At 44.4% G+C, this 21439-nt stretch overlaps 1 protein-coding gene across 17 annotated transcripts in view; it reads right to left on the minus strand.

Moving 5' to 3' along the window:
* Positions 1-21439, minus strand: part of LOC137369334 (ovoinhibitor-like) — a 46762-nt gene that overhangs the window by 6863 nt on the left and 18460 nt on the right. For 8 of the 17 annotated variants that reach the window (XR_010974923.1, XM_068030391.1, XM_068030389.1 and 5 more), the window contains 2 exons: positions 907-941; positions 705-816 (listed from right to left, as the gene is read on the minus strand). The exons of 1 other annotated variant lie outside the window; for it this stretch is intronic. Coding sequence is in view for 9 of the 16 variants with exons in the window: in XM_068030391.1 (XP_067886492.1) it covers positions 705-816; positions 907-941 (147 nt within the window). In the remaining 7 variants the exon portion in view is untranslated. Of the gene's footprint in view, positions 1-704; positions 821-906; positions 942-1741; positions 1874-21439 lie in introns of those variants that run through there. 8 more of the 17 variants (XR_010974920.1, XR_010974924.1, XR_010974922.1 and 5 more) reach the window with 5 other exon arrangements.

The following is a 21439-nucleotide window of genomic DNA, read 5'->3' on the forward strand; positions in this document are numbered from 1 at the left end:
TGTGTGGCTTGGAGGGGAACTTGCAGATGGTGGTGTTCCCACGCATCTGCTGCCCTTGTCCTTTTTAGGTGGTAGAGGTTGTGGGTTTGGAAGGTGCTGTCTAAGGAGCCTTGGTGAGATGCTGCAGTGTATCTGGTATATGGTACACACTGCTGCCACTGTGCATCGGTGGTGGAGGGAGTGAATGTTGAAGGTGGTGGATGGGGTACCAATCAAGTGGGTTGCTTTGTCCTGGATGGTGTTGAGCTTGAGTGTTGTTGGAGGTGCACCCATCCAGGCAAGTGGAGAGTATTCCATCACACTCTTGACTTGTGCCTTGTAGATGGTGGATAGGCTTTGGGGAGTCAGGAAGGCAGTTACTTGTCACAGAATTCCTAGCCTCTGACCTGCTCTTATAGCCATGGTATTTATGTGCCTGGTCCAGTTTAGTTTCTGGTCAATGGTAACCTCCAGGATGTTGATGTAAATTGTTCTTTAACTTGGGGGCTGTTATTATGAGTGAGAGTCATTTGGAATTGAGAGACAATCATATAAAATCAAGGAGATTTGGGCATTTTGTATTCACACCTAAAATTCTGCTATCCTTTAAGCCACATATTTCCTTTGTGCACTAACTATGCACAAATACGCCTGTAATTCCAGGCTGTTGTTTGCACCACAATGAGAATGCTATATTTCCCACGAAAAGAAAATTTGATTTGTACCAGTTGTTAACGCAGAGCTGGCACTCGTTTTTGTATGTCACTCCATTGTTTCCACATACTGGCTTGGATGGAAGTAAACATTCAGGAAACATGTCAATGTACTTCATGCAGTCTGGCTAGAACAGAGAAGAGAATCACTGATGCCTGTTTGAAGTCAAAGTACACTTGGAGTGAAATGGAAAGTGAAGCACATGCATCTTACCTGCCTCTCTACTTGGTAAGATAAACCTTCTGCTGCTGAATGAATACAAAAATTCTCAGTACCAATTATTAACAAGATGTGCACAAAAGATTTTCCAAACTTTTAGCTACATTTCTAAAGATTCACAATGCATGCAAGTCATTCCAAAGCAATATTCCACAAGACAGTGTTTTCTGCTGATGGTTTAAGGAAGAATGAAAGAATTTGTATTAATAGAGCACCTTTCAGGATGTCATGATACCCAAAGCACTTCATAACTCAAGGTATTTTTGAATTGCGGTCACTACTGTAATGTAGGAAAAATTGCAATCAATTTGCACACACCAAGGTCCCATGAACAGCAATACGATAATGACCAGATAATCTGTATTTAAGTTATGTTGGCTGATGGATAAATATTGGCCTGGGGAGAACTTCCCTGCCCTTCTCTGAAGTAGAGCCATGGGATCTCTTAGGCCCACCTGAGGGAGTAGATAGGGCCTAGTATCAACATAAGCACATTACCTTGACCACTTTACGTGCCACTCAGTGTCAAGCTAAAGAGTAGCAGGTAGAACAAATGGAAGACTCAGGCAGGTTTCTACCTAGGAGTGTATGAAACCACAAGACATGTACAGGGACAATAGGGGACGAGAGAAATGTCATACCCTCTAGAAAAAACGGTCTGTGCCAATTCTTCACGTGAACGCATCATGTCACAGAAATTACAAGAGACTCTGATAACACTGACATATTTTCTTTATATTAAAAATCATCCTTATACTTAGGAGCCATCTACAGTAAAAGAAAGAAAACTCATTTACATAACATGGATTAAGGTGGAAATTTCACTTACCATTTGGGACCAAACTCCAATCTTCTAAATTTTTATCCTATTTAAACTACACAGTGAGATGGAGCTCTCTTGTTGCTGTTCCCATCTAACATCAAGCCAGCATTTCGAGAGGGTTTTATTGGGCATTTCCAGGGTGTCCTGTAAGGTCCAGTAGGAGAAACCCGATAAGCCCAATGAATCCTACGTCTACCGAGAGCAGGCACAGGTCCCATAAGGAGACGAGTAAAAGTCTCCAAAATGCACAAATGAACAGCAATTGATCCCAGTAAGATTGATGACAGCTGTAACAAGGCTGTGCTAGCTGTGAGACAGTGGTAGTAGTCTTGCCTCTGAGTCAAAGGTTGTGTGTTCAAGTCCACTCTCCAAAGACTTGAGTGCAAAATGTAGACTGACTGTCAAGATGACGTCTCTCAGATGAGATGGCAAACCAAGGCCCCATCTGCCCTTTCAGATAGATGTAAAATATCCCACGGTACTGTTTTTCCCAGTGTCCTGGCCAATGTATATCCCTCAACCAACACCACTAAAACAGATTATCTGGTCATTAACTCATCGCTTTTGTGGGATCTTGCTGTGTGCACGTTTGCTGCATTTTTTGTATTACTACAGGATTACACTTCAAAAGTACTTCATTGGCTGTAACGCATTTTGGGATGTCCTGAGGTTATGAATGGTGTCTTATTAATGCAAATTCTTTCTTTATTTGCTTCCTTGGGGAAGTAAAGGAAAAAGATTTCTTACCACTTTCTTTGCCTCAATCCAGCCCTGGTTCCTTCTTACAGAGTGATAGAATGTGATTGAGTTCCTGTTGCCTTGGCAGTTGAAGGTGGGCTGTTATTTAGATAATACCATCACTGTGATTTGGGACAGGATCTCCAGGGGAGTTTGGCAGCAAATGGAGATTCTATTCTGCCTCAAAGTGCTGAACATTGAATGGCATTACTTTTAATATGGTCATTATGCTTTGTACACAAAAGCAGGTGCCTATTTGTACACAGTGTGATCCCACAAACAGCAACTGGATGAATGACCAGTGCTTAGAATCTGTTAACTCTGCTTGAGCCAATAGAACAGATAGCCTTGGTTCAATGTTTCATTTGAAAGAGGGCACATCTGCAGTACTGCACTGGAATTTCAACCCAAGTTATGAAATGGCTAATTGGCTAGATGTAAGTTGAAGAGCCAGGAGCTATATTACCTGTTCCAAAACACAATGGGGTGCAAATTTGTCTTCAGAGGTCGTGCAAACAGGCAATAGTGAATCAATAGAAAATAAATTCAAGCAGGGTTTGGAACCCAGTTTTCCACCTCGGTCCATTTCTGCACCATTGCCATGATAATTGTTGACTTTATGTGGAAAGAGGTATCAATGCAGCGATTAGGAATGCAATTAAAAACCTGCTATCCTTGCTCAAGCTGCTCTATGTGACACCTGTCCCAAATTGTGGGATCGGAATCCCTCCCCCACAACTGGACTTTAAATCTGGACTTTGTGGAGTATGGGGAAGGAACCCCTACCCCCACAGACAATAGTACTGTGAATGGGAGCCAAACCTCAACACAAAGCACACAGAAACAGGCTGCATTCCAATGGGTCAATTTCAAACATTCCAACATCACAATAGAATTGATACTGTTAAAGGACTGGAATTTGGGACGTTATCATAACAGAGACACATCATAACTGCCATTATGTAACCCAATTAAGTAATTGGGGAGGCCATTGTTACAATTAACTGGCCCCAGACGACAGCATTCACTCCTGTCAAGACAGGAGAGAAACCTTTTTCAAAAAGGAAGCATTTGTAAGGGCTGGAAGGCTAGGAACAGATGAAGCACTTGAGGAATATAAAGACAGTAGGAAGGAACTTAAGCAAGGAGTTAGGAGGGCTAAAAGGGGTCATGAAAAGTCATTGTCAAAAAGATTAAGGAAAATCCCAAGGCTTTTTATACACATATAAAAAGAGCAAGAGGGAAAGGGTTGGCCCACTCAAGGACAGAGATGGGAATCTATGCATGAAGCCAGAGGAAATGGGTGAGGTGCTAAATGAGTACTTTGCATCCGTATTCACCAAGGAGAAGGACTTGGTGGATGATGAGCCTAGAGAAGGGAGTGCAGATAGTCTCAGTCATCTCATTATCAAAAAGGAGGAGGTGTTGGGTGTCTTGCAAAGCATTAAGGTAGATAAGTCCCCAGGGCCTGATGGGATCTACCCCAGAATACTGAGGGAGGCAAGGGAAGAAATTGCTGGGGCCTTGACAGAAATCTTTGCATCCTCATTGGCTACAGGTGAGGTCCCAGAGGACTGGAGAATAGCCAATGTTGTTCCTTTGTTTAAGAAGGGTAGCAAGGATAATCCAGGAAATTACAGGCCGGTGAGCCTTACGTCAGCGGTAGGGAAACTATTAGAGAGGATTCTTCGGGACAGGATTTACTCCCATTTGGAAACAAACGAACTTATTAGCGAGAGACAGCATGGTTTTGTGAAGGGGAGGTCATATCTTACTAATTTGATTGAGTTTTTTGAGGAAGTGACGAAGAGGATTGATGAGGGAAGGGCGGTGGATGTTGTCTATATGGACTTTAGTAAAGGCTTTGACAAGGTCCCGCATGGCAGACTTGTGCAAAAGGTGAAGTCACACGGGATCAGAGGTGAGCTGGCAAGATGGATACAGAACTGGCTCAGTCACAGAAGACAGAGGGTAACAGTGGATGGGTATTTTTCTGAATGGAGGGATGTGACTAGTGGTGTTCCGCAGGGATCAGTGCTGGGACCTTTGCTATTTGTAGTATATATAAATGATTTGGAGGAAAATATAGCTGGTCTGATTAGTAAGTTTGCGGATGACACAAAGGTTAGTGGAGTTGCGGATAATGATGAGGATTGTCAGAAGATACAGCAGGATATAGATCGGTTGGAGACTTGGGCGGAGAAATGGCAGATGGAGTTTAATCCGGACAAATGTGAGGTAATGTATTTTGGAAGGTCTAATGCAGGTGGGAAGTATACAGTAAATGGCAGAACCCTTAGGAGTATTGACAGGCAGAGAGATCTGGGCGTACAGGTCCACAGGTCACTGAAAGTGGCAACGCAGGTGGATAAGGTCGTCAAGAAGGCATACGGCATGCTTGCCTTCATCGGTCGGGGCATAGAGTATAAAAATTGGCAAGTCATGTTGCAGCTGTACAGAACCTTAGTTCGGCCACACTTAGAATATTGCGTGCAATTCTGGTCGCCACACTACCAGAAGGACATGGAGGCTTTGGAGAGGGTACAGAGGAGGGTTACCAGGATGTTGCCTGGTCTGGAGGGCATTAGCTATGAGGAGAGGTTGGAAAAACTCGGATTGTTTTCACTGGAACGACGGAGGTGGAGGGGCAACATGATAGAGGTTTATAAAGTTATGAGCGGCATGGACAGAGTGGATAGTCAGAAGCTTTTTCCCAGGGTGCAAGAGTCAGTTACTAGGGGACATAGGTTTAAGGTGAGAGGGGCAAAGTTTAGAGGGGATGTACGAGGCACGCTCTTTACACAGAGAGTGGTGAGTGCCTGGAACCTGCTGCCGGGGGAGGTGGTGGACAGTGACGTTTAAGAGGCATCTTTACAAATACATGAATAGGGTGGGAATAGAGGGATACAGTCCCTGGAAGTGCAGAAGGTGTTAGTTTAGACAGGTATCAAGATCGGCGCAGGCTTGGAGGGCCGAATGGCCTGTTCCTGTGCTGTTCTTTGTTCAACATAACCTCCTTGCTCTTGTACTCTATGCCCTTATTAATAAAGCTCAGGACACTGTATGTGTTATTAACTGCTCTCTCCACCTGTGCTGCCACCTTGAATGACTTATGCACACATACAACCAGGTCCCTCTGCTCCGGCACCCCCTTTAGAATTGTACCCTTTATTCTATATTGTCTCTCCATGTTCTTCCTACCAAAATGAATCACTTCACTGAGCCCCTACCTAACAGCACGGTGGGAGCACCTTCACTGCACAGACTACTGCATTTCAAGAAGGTGGTCCAGCACCACTTTCTTGAGGCAACTAGAAATAGACAATAAATGCTGGCCTTGCCAGATATGCCAACATCCCATGAATGAATTGTTTTAAAAGCGGGCCTGGTTCTCAAGGCTCATGGCCGGTGCAGTTGGAGTTGTAAAGATTGTTCTCTTTGTAACTTCAACATCTTCGTAGATGAGCTGATCTGTAGTGATCTTAAGACTAGAAGTGCAGATGAGTGAAGGCTGTGGAACCCATTGATACCACTGAGATAGCAAGTATCTGGAATGCTGAGCTGATGTAAGTTTATATAAACTAGGGATAAAGTTCATGGAATGCAGGACAACAGTGCCACTGAGGGTTAAAAACGAGATTGTAACATGAAGTTAGGGAAGATCAGGGCTGATCACCATTCTACTGAGCTTAGCAACTGTGATGTGCCTTAGCGACATTGCGTGTGCTGTTTGTGACCAATCTACACCTTCTCCATATTAACATATTGTTTGCCTTTGCTCCATGACTTCTTGGTCAGCTATGTGGCCTTGTCCAATCTACACCTTCTCCTTTGTTATCTCTTGCCCCACCCCCGGCTCACTTGCTTCCTACCTTTGACATTTCTAATATTTGCTAGTTCCGAAGAAGGGTCACTGATCCGAAACGTTAACTCTGCTTCCCTTTCCACAGATGCTGCCAGACCTGCTGAGTGGTTCCAGCATTTCTTGTTTCCCTCCAACCAAATGTCTGGTGATCTCTTTATACAAGTCATTTCTTCACTCCAGCAACAGTTTAAAGTTAATGCTCATATGACTAAATCAATATGCCTCATTCTTGGCAAGTGGGGGTCTTATGACAGTTATTAAACAAAATGTGATGCTGAACCACATAAGGAGATATTAAGACCAAAGCTTGATCAAAGAGGTAGGTTTTAAGAATCATCTTAAAGGAGGAGAGGTGGAGAGGCAAAGAGGTTTAGGGAGGGAATTCCAGAGCTTAGGTCCTCGCCACCTGAAGACACGGCTGCCAATGGCGGAGTGCTGAAAATCAGGGATGCGCAAGATGCCAGAATTGGAGGAGCAGAGATATCAAAGAATGGTAGGGCTGGAGGAGATTACAGAGATAGAGAAGAGTGAGGCCGTCAGTCTCCATTCAATTCTGAATCATTTCCGGATGAGGAGATATATCATCAAAATTATTTGACCCCCAGTTCATTAGTAGCGCAGCTGTTATTTAACCCAGAAAACAAAATCGTAATAAATAAAAGATGATGAGAGAAATTGAAATCCACGACTGTAACCAGTGCGATGAAGAGAAACTTACCCATAGAGCAGAGTAAGAACAGCAAGAGAAGAGCAAAAGCTGAGAATGGTTTCATTCTCCTGCAGCGCAAGCCCTGGTCAGCTATGCAGTCGTCTTTTAGTATTGACACTGCACATGCTAGAGCTGCTTTATATAAAGAGAAGGCTGGCCAGCGGTTCATTGAGCAATGTGAAACACACAGCAGCTGAATATGGCTAAGGATACTGAGTGTATGTGTGAGGCAGCAGTTAACAGCACAAATCTGGAACAAGTGCTACAGTGTTAAACAATGCGCAGTTCCAGGCACAACATGAACCTACAAGGACACAATCACTTGAAGGCCCTCAGAGTTGCCATCTGTTTACTGAAGTACACAGTGAGCTCTTTGTCTCACTCCACTCCTCCCTCAAGCAGAAGGTAACAAATAATGGCAACTGGCCATGTTCTTGTGTATGAAGCATAGATTAAATAACCCCCACCTGCCCAGAGCACCCTGTATACTCTGGGGGGAAAAATGGCAAAAGTTGTGGAACTGGAGCTATATTGTGTGTTGCTGTAAGGGTCTTACAGTGCTGAGTATATATAAACTAAAAAAAAACTGGCATTTATATAATAGTATAAAGAATGGGCGAATCAGACTGATTTGTAAAACTAATGAAATACTGCTATTGATTTTTCTTCATATTGTAGTGCTAGCTTTTAGACAGACTTGCATTTATATCATGCTTTTCACAACACCAGACATCTCAAAGCGTTTTACAGCCAATGAAGTATTTTTGCAGTGTAGTTACCGTTGTAATGTAAGAAGTGCAGCAGCCATTTTGCACACAGCAAACTCCCACAACAGCAATGTGATAATGACCAGAAAATCTGCTTCTGTGATGATTATTGAGGGATAAATATTGGACCGGACACCAGGGATAACCCCCCTGCTCTTTTTCGAAGTAGTGTCATGCGATCTTTTACGCCCACCTGAGAGCAGATGGGACTTTAGTTTAATGTCTCATCCGAAAGTGTTAGCCTAGATTTTTGTGCTCAAGTCCTGGAGCGTGACTTAAACCCAGAACCTTGTAACTCAGAGGCAAGTGTGCAACCAACTGAGCCATGGCTGAAAAAGCAACTCCATAGCCTGCACTGGAAAGTGAAAGACAGAGAGAGAAAGAAAGACCAAGGAAGACTAAAATAAAAACAGAAAATGCTGGAAATGCTCAGTAGGTCAGGTAGCATCTGTGGAGAGAGAAGCAGAGTTAATATTTAAGCTTGATGAGGCTGGAAGATATTGATGGTCTGGTCAGATGAACAGAAAAGTGTGTTTCAACCTGGAGAAGTATGAAGGCGATGAGTTCAAACAAGGCAAAGGAATATATGATTAATGGGAAAATACTGAGAAGTGTAGAGGAAGTGAGGGACCTTGGAGTGAATGTCCACAGATCCCTGAAGGTAGCAACACAGGTCGATAAGGTCGTTAAGAAGGCATATGGAATCATTTCCTTTATTAGCCGAGGTATAGAATATAAGAGCAGGGAGGTTATGCTGGAACTGTATAACTCATTGGTTAGGACACAACTTGAGTACTGTGTGCAGTTCTGGTCACCTCATTACAGAAAGGATGTAATTGCACTAGAGAGGGTACAGAGCAGATTTACGAGGATGTTGCCAGGACTAGAAAAATGCAGCTATGAGGAAAGATTGGATAGGCTGGGGTTGTTCTCCTTGGAACAGAGAAGGCTGAGGGGAGATGTGATTGAAATGTACAAAATTTTGAGGGGCCTTGATAGAGTGGAGGTGAAGAGTCTATTCACCTTAGCAGAGAGTTCAGTGACGAGGAGCCATAGATTTAAAGTGATTGGTAGAAAAACTAGAGGGTAGATGAGGAAAAACTTTTTCACACAGGGGGTGGTGATGGTCTGGAACTCACTGCCTGAAAAGGTAGTTGAGGCAAAGACCCTCAACTCATTCAAAAGGAGTCTGAATATGCACCTCAAGTGCCGTAATCTGCAGGGCTACAGACCAAATTCTGGAAGGCGGGATTAGAATGGGTGGATCGTTTTTCAGCCAGCACAGACACAGATGGGTCAAGTGGCCTCTTTCTGTGCTTTAAACTTTCTATGATTCTAGTTGCATTAGAATGCACCTCAAAGGATCTAATCAGATAACTGTTCTGAAAGTACAATTGAGTTGAGACTAAATTTGGACCTTTCAGCAGATTTGCTTTTGCAGAGGAAGATTAATGTTGGTGAAAAGAAGTGGCTCAACAGACAAAACATAAATGATCCAATTATACTCAGGGCGGGTCAACTAGAAGCCATGGCATAACTACTGATGAAACTATTTCCCAAGCCCATTTCCCTCTGTTGTAAAAAATATTGTGAAGGAATCCGGCCTCAGGGTTCGTTGCATATTCCCCTCTCTCAGTTTATAGCCATTCAGATAATAATTTGCCTTCCTGCTTTTGCTACCAAAGTAGATAACCTCACATTTATCCACATTATGCCGCATCTGCCATGCATTTGCCCACTCACTTAACTTGTCCAAATCACCCTGAAGCGCCTCTGCATCCTCCTCACAACTCACCCTCCCACCCAGTTTTGTGTCATCTGCAAATTTGGAGATATTACAGTTAGTTACCTCATCTAAATCATTAATATATATTGTGAATAGCTGGGGTCCTAGCACCGATCCCTGCAGTACTCCACTAGTTACTGCCTGCCATTTATTCCTATTCTTTGTTTCCAGTCTGCCAACCAATTTTCTATCCACCTCAATACACTACCCCCAATCCCATGCCCTTTAATTTTACACGCTAATCTCTTATGTGGGACTGTGTCGAAAGCCTTCTGAAAGTCCAAATAAACCACATCTACTGGCACCCCCTCATCAACTCTACTAGTTACATCCTCGAAGAATTCTGGTAGATTTGTCAAGCATGATTTCCTTTTCGTAAATCCATGCTGACTCTGCCTAATTCTACCACTGTTCTCCAAGTGCTCTGCTATAAAATCTTTGATAATGGACTCTAGAATTTTCCCCACTAATGACGTCAGGCTGACTGGCCTATAATTCCCTGTTTTCTCTCTACCTCCCTTTTCAAATAGTGGAGTTACATTAGCTACCCTCCAATCTGTAGGAACTGTTCCAGAGTCTGTAGAATCTTGGAAGATGACCACCAATGCATCCACTATTTCTAGGGCCACTTCCTTAAGTACTCTGGGATGTAGATTATCAGGCCCTGGGGATTTATCGGCCTTCAATCCCATCAATTTCCCAACACCATTTCTCTACTAATAATGATTTCCTTCAGTTCCTACCTCTCACTAAACCCTGTGTTCCCCAACATTTCTGGTATGATATTTGTGTCCTCCTTTGTGTAGACAGAACCAAAGTATTCATTTAGTTGGTCAGCCATTTCTTTGCTCCCTATAATAAATGTTTCTGACTGCAAGGGACCTACATTTGTCTTCACCAATCTTTTTCTCTTCACATACCTATAGAAACTTTTACAGTCAGTTTTTATGTTCCCTGCAAGCTTACTCTTGTACTCTATTTTCCCCTGCTCCTTAATCAATCCCTTGGTCCTCCTTTGCTCAATTCTAAATTGCTCCCAATCCTCAGGTCTGTTGTTTTTTCTGGCAAATTTATATGCCTCTTCCTTGGATCTAATGCTATCTCTAATTTCCCTTGTAAGCCATGCTTTGGCTACCTTTCCCATTTTACTTTTGCATCAGACATGAATAAACAATTGTATAAACAATTGAATAAACAAAAAGCAGAGCTTCATCTGTCTGGAAGGGTAGAAGGGAATCAAACATGCCAGGACATATTCAAGGACACCAACATCCTGTAGCATGTTAACTTCACCCCTGACTCAAAGGCAGTTTCTGAAAAATAGGAAAATATTCACTTCAGCAAAGCACTGATAATACAATTCTTATAAATAATCATTGTCACTTCCCACAACCTAACAATGGATGACATTTTTTCTACAGATGCACCTAAATCACCAGTCAACTGAATCCGGGAAGCAGAGTTATAATCGTAAAACACTATTGTGCAGCTAGGAAATGTACCATGATGTGCAATCTTCAGCATCCTGCTGACCTTAAGGATATTGACCACCATCTGTGCTCACAGATTCCTGCTAGCTCAGCCTTTCCTTAGAAATTAAATAATGTGGATTTCAACTAGAAATTGTCATTTTTCAGCCTTATTTGGAAAATAGAAGGAGACGAGCTTACTTGCAAGAGAGACAATACCCGCATATGTCAAAAAATCTAGTTCTGTAGCTTAAAAACAGTATAAATATTGAAAACACATAGTGGATCTTAAGAATCGGTGGATTCGTTTCAGCTTTTCTCGGGGCATAGAGTACAAAAATTGGCAAGTCATGCTGCAGCTGTACAGAACTTTAGTTAGGCCACACTTAGAATATTGCGTGCAATTCTGATGATTAGATTAGATTAGAGATACAGCACTGAAACAGGCCCTTCGGCCCACCGAGTCTGTGCCGACCATCAACCACCCATTTAGACTAATCCTACACTAATCCCACATTCCTACCAAACATCCCCACCCGTCCCTATATTTCCCTACCACCTACTTATACTAGTGACAATTTATAATGGCCAATTTACCTACCAACCTGCAAGTCTTTTGGCTTGTGGGAGGAAATGGGAGGAAACCGGAGCACCCGGAGAAAACCCATGCAGACACAGGGAGAACTTGCAAACTCCAAACAGGCAGTACCTAGAATCGAACCCGGGTTTCTGGAGCTGTGAGGCTGCAGTGCTAACCACTGTGCCGCCACACTACCAGAAGGACGCGGAGGCTTTGGAGAGGGTACAGAAGAGGTTTACCAGGATGTTGCCTGGTCTGGAGGGCATTAGCTATTAGGAGAGGTTGGATAAACTCGGATTGATTTCACTGGAACGACGGAGGTGGAGGGGCGACACGATAGAGGTTTACAAAGTTAAGAGCGGCATGGACAGAGTGGATAGTCAGAAGCTTTTTCCCAGGGTGGAAGAGTCAGTTACTAGGGGACATAGGTTTAAGGTGCGAGGGGCAAAGTTTAGAGGGGATGTGCGAGGCAAGTTCTTTACACAGTGGGTGGCGAGTGCCTGGAACTTGTTGCTGGGGGAGGTGGTGGAAGCAGGTACGATAGCGACGTTTAAGAGGCATCTTGACAAATACATGAATAGGATGGGAATAGAGGGATACGGTCCCTGGAAGTGCAGAAGGTTTTAGTTTAGGCAGGCATCAAGATTGGTGCAGGCTTGGAGGGCCGAATGGCCTGTTCCTATGCTGTACTGTTCTTTGTTCTAAAGGTACATCTGCTGTGGTGCGGCGACGATAGTTCTCCCCTTAACTGGGATAGAGGCATCTCGCTAAACTCTATAGCTTTCTACACACAGATTTAAGGTAAATACTGCTTTAAATATTGATGGATTTCTTAACTATTTTACTGTAACAATATTTAGACTTAAAACTTGGAATCTCTACTAGAAATCAGATTCTACTTTTGTTTCCTAGAACTATTAATGTTGCAGTTGTTTTACCCATCAACTGTGAATTGAATGTTCAGTTCTTTCATAAACTTTAATTCAGAAAATATATGATCTCATATGTCTTCTGTATCTAAAACTCAAGAACCCATCTCCGTACACTCTTCAGTGGGAAGGTGCATTATTGAGGAGAGATGCCCAGACCCTTAAATTATCTGGGTTGTTGTATACAGGCTAAAACTTGTTTAAAAGGCTATCTGGAAGATGGTAATATCTTCAGCCAGTTAGATCAGTTCTTCATTCCCATTCAAGTGTCTGTGAGATCTGTCTTTCTCAACCTTAAGAGAGAGTGATCATCTGGCGGGTACACCTGATTCGGGATAGTCCCAAAAGGTGCTCAGATTATAGTCCACTTCAATATGTCTCCATAACCCTTCTATAATCTCTGGAATGTTCTATTGTCAATAAGTAGCAAGAGTCAGCTACTTGTTTTCAAGGATTCTTACGTCCCTAAAACAAACACCAAATACTGCAGGTTCTGATGGAAAGGTCCTTGACCTGAAATGTTAACTGTTTCTCTCTCCACATATGCTGCCTGACTTTGACTGTTTCCAGAATTTTCACTCAAATTCTAGATTTAGGTAAGGCTAATTTCAATGGCATGAGACAGAGACTGTCCACAGTAAACTGTTAACAGGTAAAGTAACAGAAGACCAGTAGGAGTTATTCAAAAGGAATTTATGATACAGGACCAGATTATACCTCTAAAGGGCAAGAGCTCGACTTACCAAAAAGACAGACATGGACAACTAAAGAGGTAAGAGGCAACATAAAACTAAAAAGAAAAAAAATGTGGAAAATGCAAAAAATAGCACAGATGCTTTCAAATGGGAAAGATACAAAGAGCAGCGAAGGGTAACAAAGCAGGCAGCAACAAAAAGGGAGTATGAAAAGAAACTTGCAAGGGGACATTAAAATCAAAACAAACATTTTTTACAATTAGAAAAAAGTGGGTGATCAGAAGCAATATAGGTCCCTTAAAACTGGTAAAGTGATGTTGCCAATGAAAATAAGGAAAGGGCAGACATGCTGAATAATTACTTTGCATTAGTATTTACAGTAGAGAAAGAGGTCAGCATGCCAGACATCCCAAGGAGACGAATGTTGCATCCGTGGCAGGGACCTACCCAAATTAACGTAAGCAAAATAAAATAAAATAAAAAAGATAATGAAGAAAATAACGGCACTAAAGACTGACAAATCCCAGGACAAGATGCTTTCCAACTCAGGGTTTTAAATGAAGTAGGTGAGAACATTGCAGTTGCCCGAACTACAATCTTCCTAAGTTTTCTTAATTCGGGAACTGCTCCTTTAGATTGGAATCATTGAGCATGTCATCCCACTATTTAAGAAAGGTGAGAGATGAAAACCCAGGAATTATAGACTAGTTAGCCTAACATCTGTTGTTGTCAAATTTTTAGAGTCTATAATTCAGGATTGCAAATGTTATACCTTTGTTCAAAAAAAGGGTGTAAGGATAAACCCAGCAACCTACAGGTCAGTCAGTTTAACCTCAGTGGTGGGAAAGCTGATAGAAATGACAATCTGGGACAAAATTAACAGTCACTTTGACAGGAGCAGCTTAATTAAGGAAAGTCAGCGCGGATATGTTAGTCTTTATCTAACTTGATTGAGTTTTTAAATGAGGTACAGGGAGGGTTGATGAGGGTAATGCAGCTCATGTGGTGTACATGGACTTCCAAGAGGTGTTTGATAGAGTGCCACATAACAGGCTTGCGGAGTGAAGTTGAAGCCCATAGAATAAAAGGGGCAGTGCCACTATGAATAAGAAGTTGGCTAAGTGACAGGAAACAGTAGTGGTGAAGTTATTTTTCAGACTAGAGGAAGGTATAGTGGGGTTCCCCAGGAGTCGGTACTAGGACCACTGCTTGTCTTGATATATGTTAATGACATAGACTTGGATGTACAGGTCTATAGATGGACTTAGTGGCTTCAAAAAAACTTTGCGTGACATGATGGTCAGCATATTCTTGGATCTCTTGGGCTTTTTCTTCCCACCACTTGTCCTTTATCAGGGGAGGCAGCGGCGAAGTGGTATTGTCACTGGACTAGTAACCCAGGGTATTGCTCTAGGGACATGGGTTTGAATTTTACCATGGCAGAAGATGGAATTTGAATTTAATTAATAAAAACCTGGAATTAAAAGCAAGTCTAATGATGGCCATGAAACCATAGACAATTGTAAAAACCCATCTGGTTCACACATGTCTTTTAGGGAAGGAAATCTGCTGCCCTTATCTGGTCTAGCCTACATGTGACTCCAGACCCACAGCAATGTGGTTGACTCCTTAATGCCCTCTGAAATGGCCTAGCAAGCCACTCAGTAGAGCTACCCGACCCGAACTGGACGACACATCGGGCTCGGGTCGGATAGGGTCGCTCTTCCTGGTCCGGCATTCGGGCTCGGGTCGGGTTGGACACAGTGACAGCCAGGACGTCAAGGTGGGAAATGTACATCGGACTCCACACTAGTCTGTAGTGAGCGATTCCATCCAAGGTAGAGCACAACCTCTTTAATATAAGCAACTTCATTCCGGTGGTCTGGTCGGGCGCGAGAAAAAAATCAAAGGACTCGGGCCGGGTCAGGCTCGGGTTGGATGTGGTTCTGTCGGGCTCGGGCCAGATTTCAATTGCAGACACGAGCAGGCCTTTACCACTCAGTTGCATCAAACTGCTACAGTCAATAAGGAATGAAACTGGATGGACCACCCAGCAGCAACCTAGGCACCGGAAACGACAACAGCAAATGCAGCCCTGTGGACCCTGTAAAGTGCTCCCTTCTAACATCTGGGGACGTGTGCTAAAGTTGGGAGAGCTGTCCCATGGACTAGTCAAGCAGCAGCCTAACATAGTTATACTCACAGAATCATACTTTACAGACAATGTCCCAGACACTGCCATCACCATTCCCGGGTATGTCCTATCCCACTGGCAGGACAGACCCAGCCGAGGTGGCAGCACAGAGCCATACAATCGAGAGGGAGTTACCCTGGGAGTCCTCAACATCGACTCCAACCCCATGAAGTCTCATGGCGCTCGGTCAAACATGGGCAAGGAAACCTCCTGCTGATTACCACTTACCGCACCCACCCCCCCTTCAGTACTCCTCCATGTTGAACACCACTTGGAAGATGCACTGAGGGTGGCAAGGGCCCAGGTGGTGAGGGAACCAACATGAAGGGAAAACATACATGACCTCGTCCTAACCAATCTGCCTGTCGCAGATGCAGCTGTCCATGACAGTATTGGTAGGAGTGACCACCACACAAGTCCTTGTGGAGATGAAGTCCCGCCTTCACATCGAGGATACTGTCCATCGTGTTGTGTGGCACTATCACTGTGCTAAATAGGATAGATTTAGAACAGATCTAGCAATGCAAAACTGGGCATCCATGAGGTGCTGTGGGCCATCAGCAGCAGAAGTGTACTCAACCACAATCTGTAACCTCATGGCCCGGCATATCCCCCACTCTCCCATTACCATCAAGCCAGGAGACCAACCCTGGTTCAATGAAGAGTGCAGGAGGGCAAGCCAGGAGCAGCACAAGGCATACCTCAAAATGAGGTGTCAACCTGGTGAAGCTACAACACAGGACTATCTGTGTGCCAAACTGCGTAAGCAGCATGCGACAGACAGACCTAAGCGATCCCATAACCAACGGATCAGATCTAAGCTCTGCAGTCCTGCCGCACCCAGCCGTGAATAGTGGTGGACAATTAAACAACTAACTGGAGGAGGTGGCTCCACAAATATCCCCATCCTCAATGATGGGGGAGCCCAGCACATCAGTGCAAAAGATAAGGCTGAAGCATTTGCAACAATCTTCAGCCAGAAGTGCTGAGTTGATGATCCATCTCGGCCTCCTCCTGAAGTCCCCAGCATCACAGATGCCAGACTTCAGCCAATTTGATCACTCCGCGTGATATCAAGAAACGACTGAAGGCACTGGATACTGCAAAAGCTATGGGCCCTGACAATATTCCGATAATAGTACTGAAGACCTGTGCTCCAGAACTTGCCGCACTCCTAACCAAGCTGTTCCAGTACAGCTACAATACTGGCATCTACCCAGCAATGTAGAAAATTGCCCAGGTATGTCCTGTACACAACAAGCAGGACAAATCCAACCCAGCCAATTACCACCCCATCAGTCTACTCTCAATCAGTTAACTGATGGCAGGTGTCGTCGATGGTACGATCAAGCTGCACTTGCTCAGCAATAACCAACTCAGTGATGCTCAATTTGGGTTCCGCCAGGACCACTCAGCTCCTGACCTCATTACAACCTTGGTTCAAACATGGACAAAAGAGCTGAACTCGAGGTGAGGTGAGAGTGACTGCCCTCGACATCAAGACCGCATTTCACCGAGTATGACATCAAGGAGCCCAAGCAAAACTGGAGTCAATGGGAATCAGGGGGAAAACTCTTTGCTGGTTGGAGTCATACCTAACGCAAAGGAAGATGGTTATGGTTGTTGGAGGTCAATCATCTGATCTCCAGGACATCACTGCAGGAGTTCCTCAGGGTAATGTCCTAGGCCCAACCATCTTCAGCTGCTTCATCAGTGACTTTCCTTCAATCATAAGGTCAGAAGTGGGATGTTCGCTGATGATTGCACAAGGTTCAGCACCATTCGCAACTCTTCAGATACTGAAGCAGTCCGTGTAGAAATGCAGCAAGACCTGGACAACCACCAGACATAGGCTGATAAGTGGCAAGCAACATTCATGCCACATAAGTGCCAGGCAATGACTACCTCCAACGAGAGAGAATTGAACCATCTCTCCTTGATATTCAATGGCATTATGATTGATGAATCCCCCACTAACAACACCCTGGGGGTTACCATTGACCAGAAACTGAACTTGTGTAGCCATATAAAGTCAGGAGTGTGTTGGAATACTCTCCACTTGCCTGGATGGGTGCAGCTCCAACAACACTCAAGAAGCTCAACACCATCCAGGAAAAAGCAGCCCACTTGATTGCCACCCCATCTACAAACATTCACTCCCTCCACCACCGACACCGTGGCAGCAGTGTGTACCATCTACAAGATGCACTGCAGCAACTCACCAAGGCTCCTTAGACAGCACCTTCCAAACCCACGACCTCGAAGCACAGGAGCAACAGATGCATGGGAACACCACCACCTGCATGTGCCCCTCCAAGCCACACACCATCCTGACTTGGAATTATATTTCCGTTCCTTCACTGTTGCTGGGTCAAAATTCTAGAACTCCATTCCTAACAGCACTGTGGGTGTCCCTACCCCACATGGACTGCAGCGGTTCAAGAAGGTGGCTCACCACGACCTTCTCAAGGGCATTTAGGGATGGACAATAAATGCTGTCCTAGCCAGCGTTGCCCACATCCCAAGAACGAATAAAAAAAAAGCTTCCAGATTTGTCTTTGGGTGTCAGCGTTGAGCCTTTGTGACCTTGGGTTATTCTGCCAGGCAATGAAGGCTGCTTGTTTTGTTCCAGGAGGTCACATATTTCAGCATCTTTTTCATCGAACCAGTCCTGGTGGCGATGATGCTCGAACCCAATGGGCTGGACACAGGAGTCTAGTACAGCTGACTGTATTTTCTCCCACTGTTCTGAAATTGAGTTGGATGTGTGAAGATTTTCCAAATTGATTGTGAGCTGCACTTGGAATTCCTCTCTTTGGTCAGACTGCTTTAGGGCTGAGACATTGATCATCTTCCTTTTGGACTTTTGGGTCTTGCAATGTCTTGCATCTAGGTAGATGTTCATCACCGATCGATCAAGTCGATGATCTGTCCAGTAGGCATCAGTCCCCCGCAAGGATCGAGTGATAGACAGACATCCCTTAGATCTTTGACTCGAACAATAACATAATCCAGGAGGTGCCAGGCTAGCATGATTTAGGATGTCTCCATGTGGTTTTGCATTTGCCCTCCTGGCAGAAAAGGGTGTTTGTTATAATGAGGCCATGCTAAGTACACTTTGACAGCAGGAGGACTTCATTTGCATTGGCTTTTCCCACCCCGTTTTTCCCAATGGTTCTTCTCTAGACATCGGAATCACAGCCAACCCTGGCATTACAGTCCCCCAGAAAGATCTTCTCTTCTTTTGGGATGGCAGTGGGGATTTCATCAAGGTCAGAATAGAACTTTGCCTTAACATCTTCATTGGAGTCAATGGTCGGGGCATGAACACTGATGACAGAGGCATATTGATTATGGCTGAGTTGTAAGACTTTCCTTTATACAATTGTGGAGTTCTGGCAATGCATCCAAGATCCTATTCTGGATGGCAAAACCAAATCTGTGGACAAGGGTCTCTGTCAGCCTTTTCTTTCCAGTAGATAGTGTATCTTTCAGCTGCTCCTCCCAGAAAGGCAGGTCTCTGAGGGCAATGATGTCAGTTTGGAGTCTTGATAGCTCACGTGAAACGATCACACTTCTTTTTTCCAGACGGTCACAATTGAGATTATCCAGGAGTGTTCTCACATTCCAAGTTGCAAAATTTAAAGTTTTCTTTCTTTGACCACGAAGATAGTGATCCCACAAGGTGTGATTCCTCAGCCAGGAGAAAGCAGTTCAGCCTATTTTTAGAGCACCTTTTCTAGCCCGCACAACCCCCCCCCCCCACCATTTGGGGTGAGCAGAGGGTATTCTGAAGAGGACTGCGCAGTCACTGAGGCTGCCGCCCAAAGACGCCTCTGTCCCAACACAGGTGTCCAACAACCTTCATGCATCTGTCGCCTGTGTGCAGATTCTTGACTCGGGACTTCCAGGTTCACAGCTCCGTCCCCGTCACCAATTCTCCATCACCACAGGACTTGGCAAATGGACCCTGGTAGAAGCCTGCGCGTGACTTTGTTTAACCTGGGGACCGTCATTGCCCACACGTTCTTGACATCTTGGTAGTCAGATTTCAGTGACTTGTCGAACCACGATGACTGGGACTACCTTGCCGCTGCAGCCTTCTTCCGCCTTTGCAGTTGGTGAGACACACGGGTCAAATGGACAAAATCTCCTTGCTCACAGGATGGTGTCTCTCTTCTTAAGGATGACAATGCCATTTGTCAACACTGGAAAGAACATTTTCAACAACTCCTCAACCGTGATTTCACAGTGGCAGCTGACACTCTTCAGGCTATGCCCCAGTATCCTGTGGTGGAATCCATGGGTGAACCACCATCAATAGGAGAGCTGCAACAAGCAATTAAATGGATGAAAAACAAAATGCCTGTGGCCCCGATGATATTCCAGATGAGGTCCACAAAGTTGGTGGGCTTTTGCTCACATCAGCATTCCAGGCACTCATCCTATGGAGTTGGGAGGAAAAAGAACTAACCCCACCCCCACCCCGCCCTCTAGCGACTTCAGGAATGTGACATTTGTGACTATCTTCAAGAAGGGAGAAAAACCACGCTGTGGAAACTATCGGGATATTTTTCTCTTGTCCAAAGCAGGGAAAATCCAGACGTGCATTCTCCTGACTCGCCTACTTCCTATGACTGAGGAAATCCTCCCAGACACAGAGTGTCTTTAGATCTTCCAGAGAAACCTCCAACATGGTCTTTGTTGCCAGACAAATGCAAGAAAAATGTAAGAACACACCAGGAACTCTTCATTGTACTCATCAACCTGACCAAAGCATTTGACTCAGCAAATTGCAAGGCTTTATGGTCGAAAAATTTGGATGTCCAAGAAACTTAATCATAATTCTGCAATTTCTCTATGATGATATGACTGCAACTGTCCTGAGTGCGTCAGACTTGTAATTATTTTTTCCGCCGATTAAAAACAGTGTGCGCCTTTAAGACTGTTAAAAACAGTGCACCTTGAAGGGAGAGAAGGTTCTGGAATTTCTGAGGCACAGTATGTCAGCAGGTGCACATGTTACCCTAGGCAACAGCAGGAGAGAGGGGTCACATGGTATAATGTTTCCACTTAACTGAATGCAAAATTGGCAAAAAACAGTCTGAACGAGTTAGTTTTTGCACCAGGATTTGCAAGCTGACAAGCGACTCGACCTGTCCTTGAACATTGCCAAAACAAAACTCATTTGTCAACCAACATGCGTTCAGCCAAATATTCCACCTCCCATACATGTTGAAGGAGAGACTTTGGAATATGTTGAGCACTTCCCATTAAAGGCCTGCTCGGGTCTGCAAAAGAAAACGCGAACCGAGCCTGAAAGAACCACATCCGGCCCGAGCCCGACCCGGCCCGAGTCCTTCCATTTTTTCCCGCGCCCGACCCGACCATCAGTTAACTTACCTCCCAGTGCCGATTTGCACAAGCATAAAATAACTAACAAAATCACCTTTCTAGTCCAAAAATTAAATTAACATTGAAGTCATTTACCTGTGACAGAGCGTGTCCGACCCGGACCGACCTGAGCCCAAATGCTGGACCCAGAAGTGCAACCCGACCCAGCCCGAACCCGATACATCGTCGGGTCCCATCGGGTTCGGGTCGGGTAGCTGGCCTTTACTACCCGTACCTTAGCAGCCACCTCTCTTAAAAAGCTACTATCAATGAGAAGATGTAACACATGATCAGCTGCACCAGCTCAGCCTTCTAAAAACTATGGCAGCAAGCGTTTGATAACAAAGACCTTCGTAAGTCAACAGAAGTCCTTGTGTACAAAGCAGCTGGTGTCATCACACTCCAGTACTGCAGTGAGACCTGGACTGTGCAGTGACACATAAGAGCATTAGGGAAATTCCATTAACAATGCCTCCGCCGCATCCTCCGGATTCAATGGGAGGACCAAATAAACATTAGTGTCCTTCTTGAAGCCAGCTCCACAGCATTCAGACAAAACTCCTGCAAAAGCTAACTTC

Source organism: Heterodontus francisci, chromosome 4 (genome assembly GCF_036365525.1).
Source record: "Heterodontus francisci isolate sHetFra1 chromosome 4, sHetFra1.hap1, whole genome shotgun sequence".
Classification (NCBI taxonomy): domain Eukaryota; kingdom Metazoa; phylum Chordata; class Chondrichthyes; order Heterodontiformes; family Heterodontidae; genus Heterodontus; species Heterodontus francisci.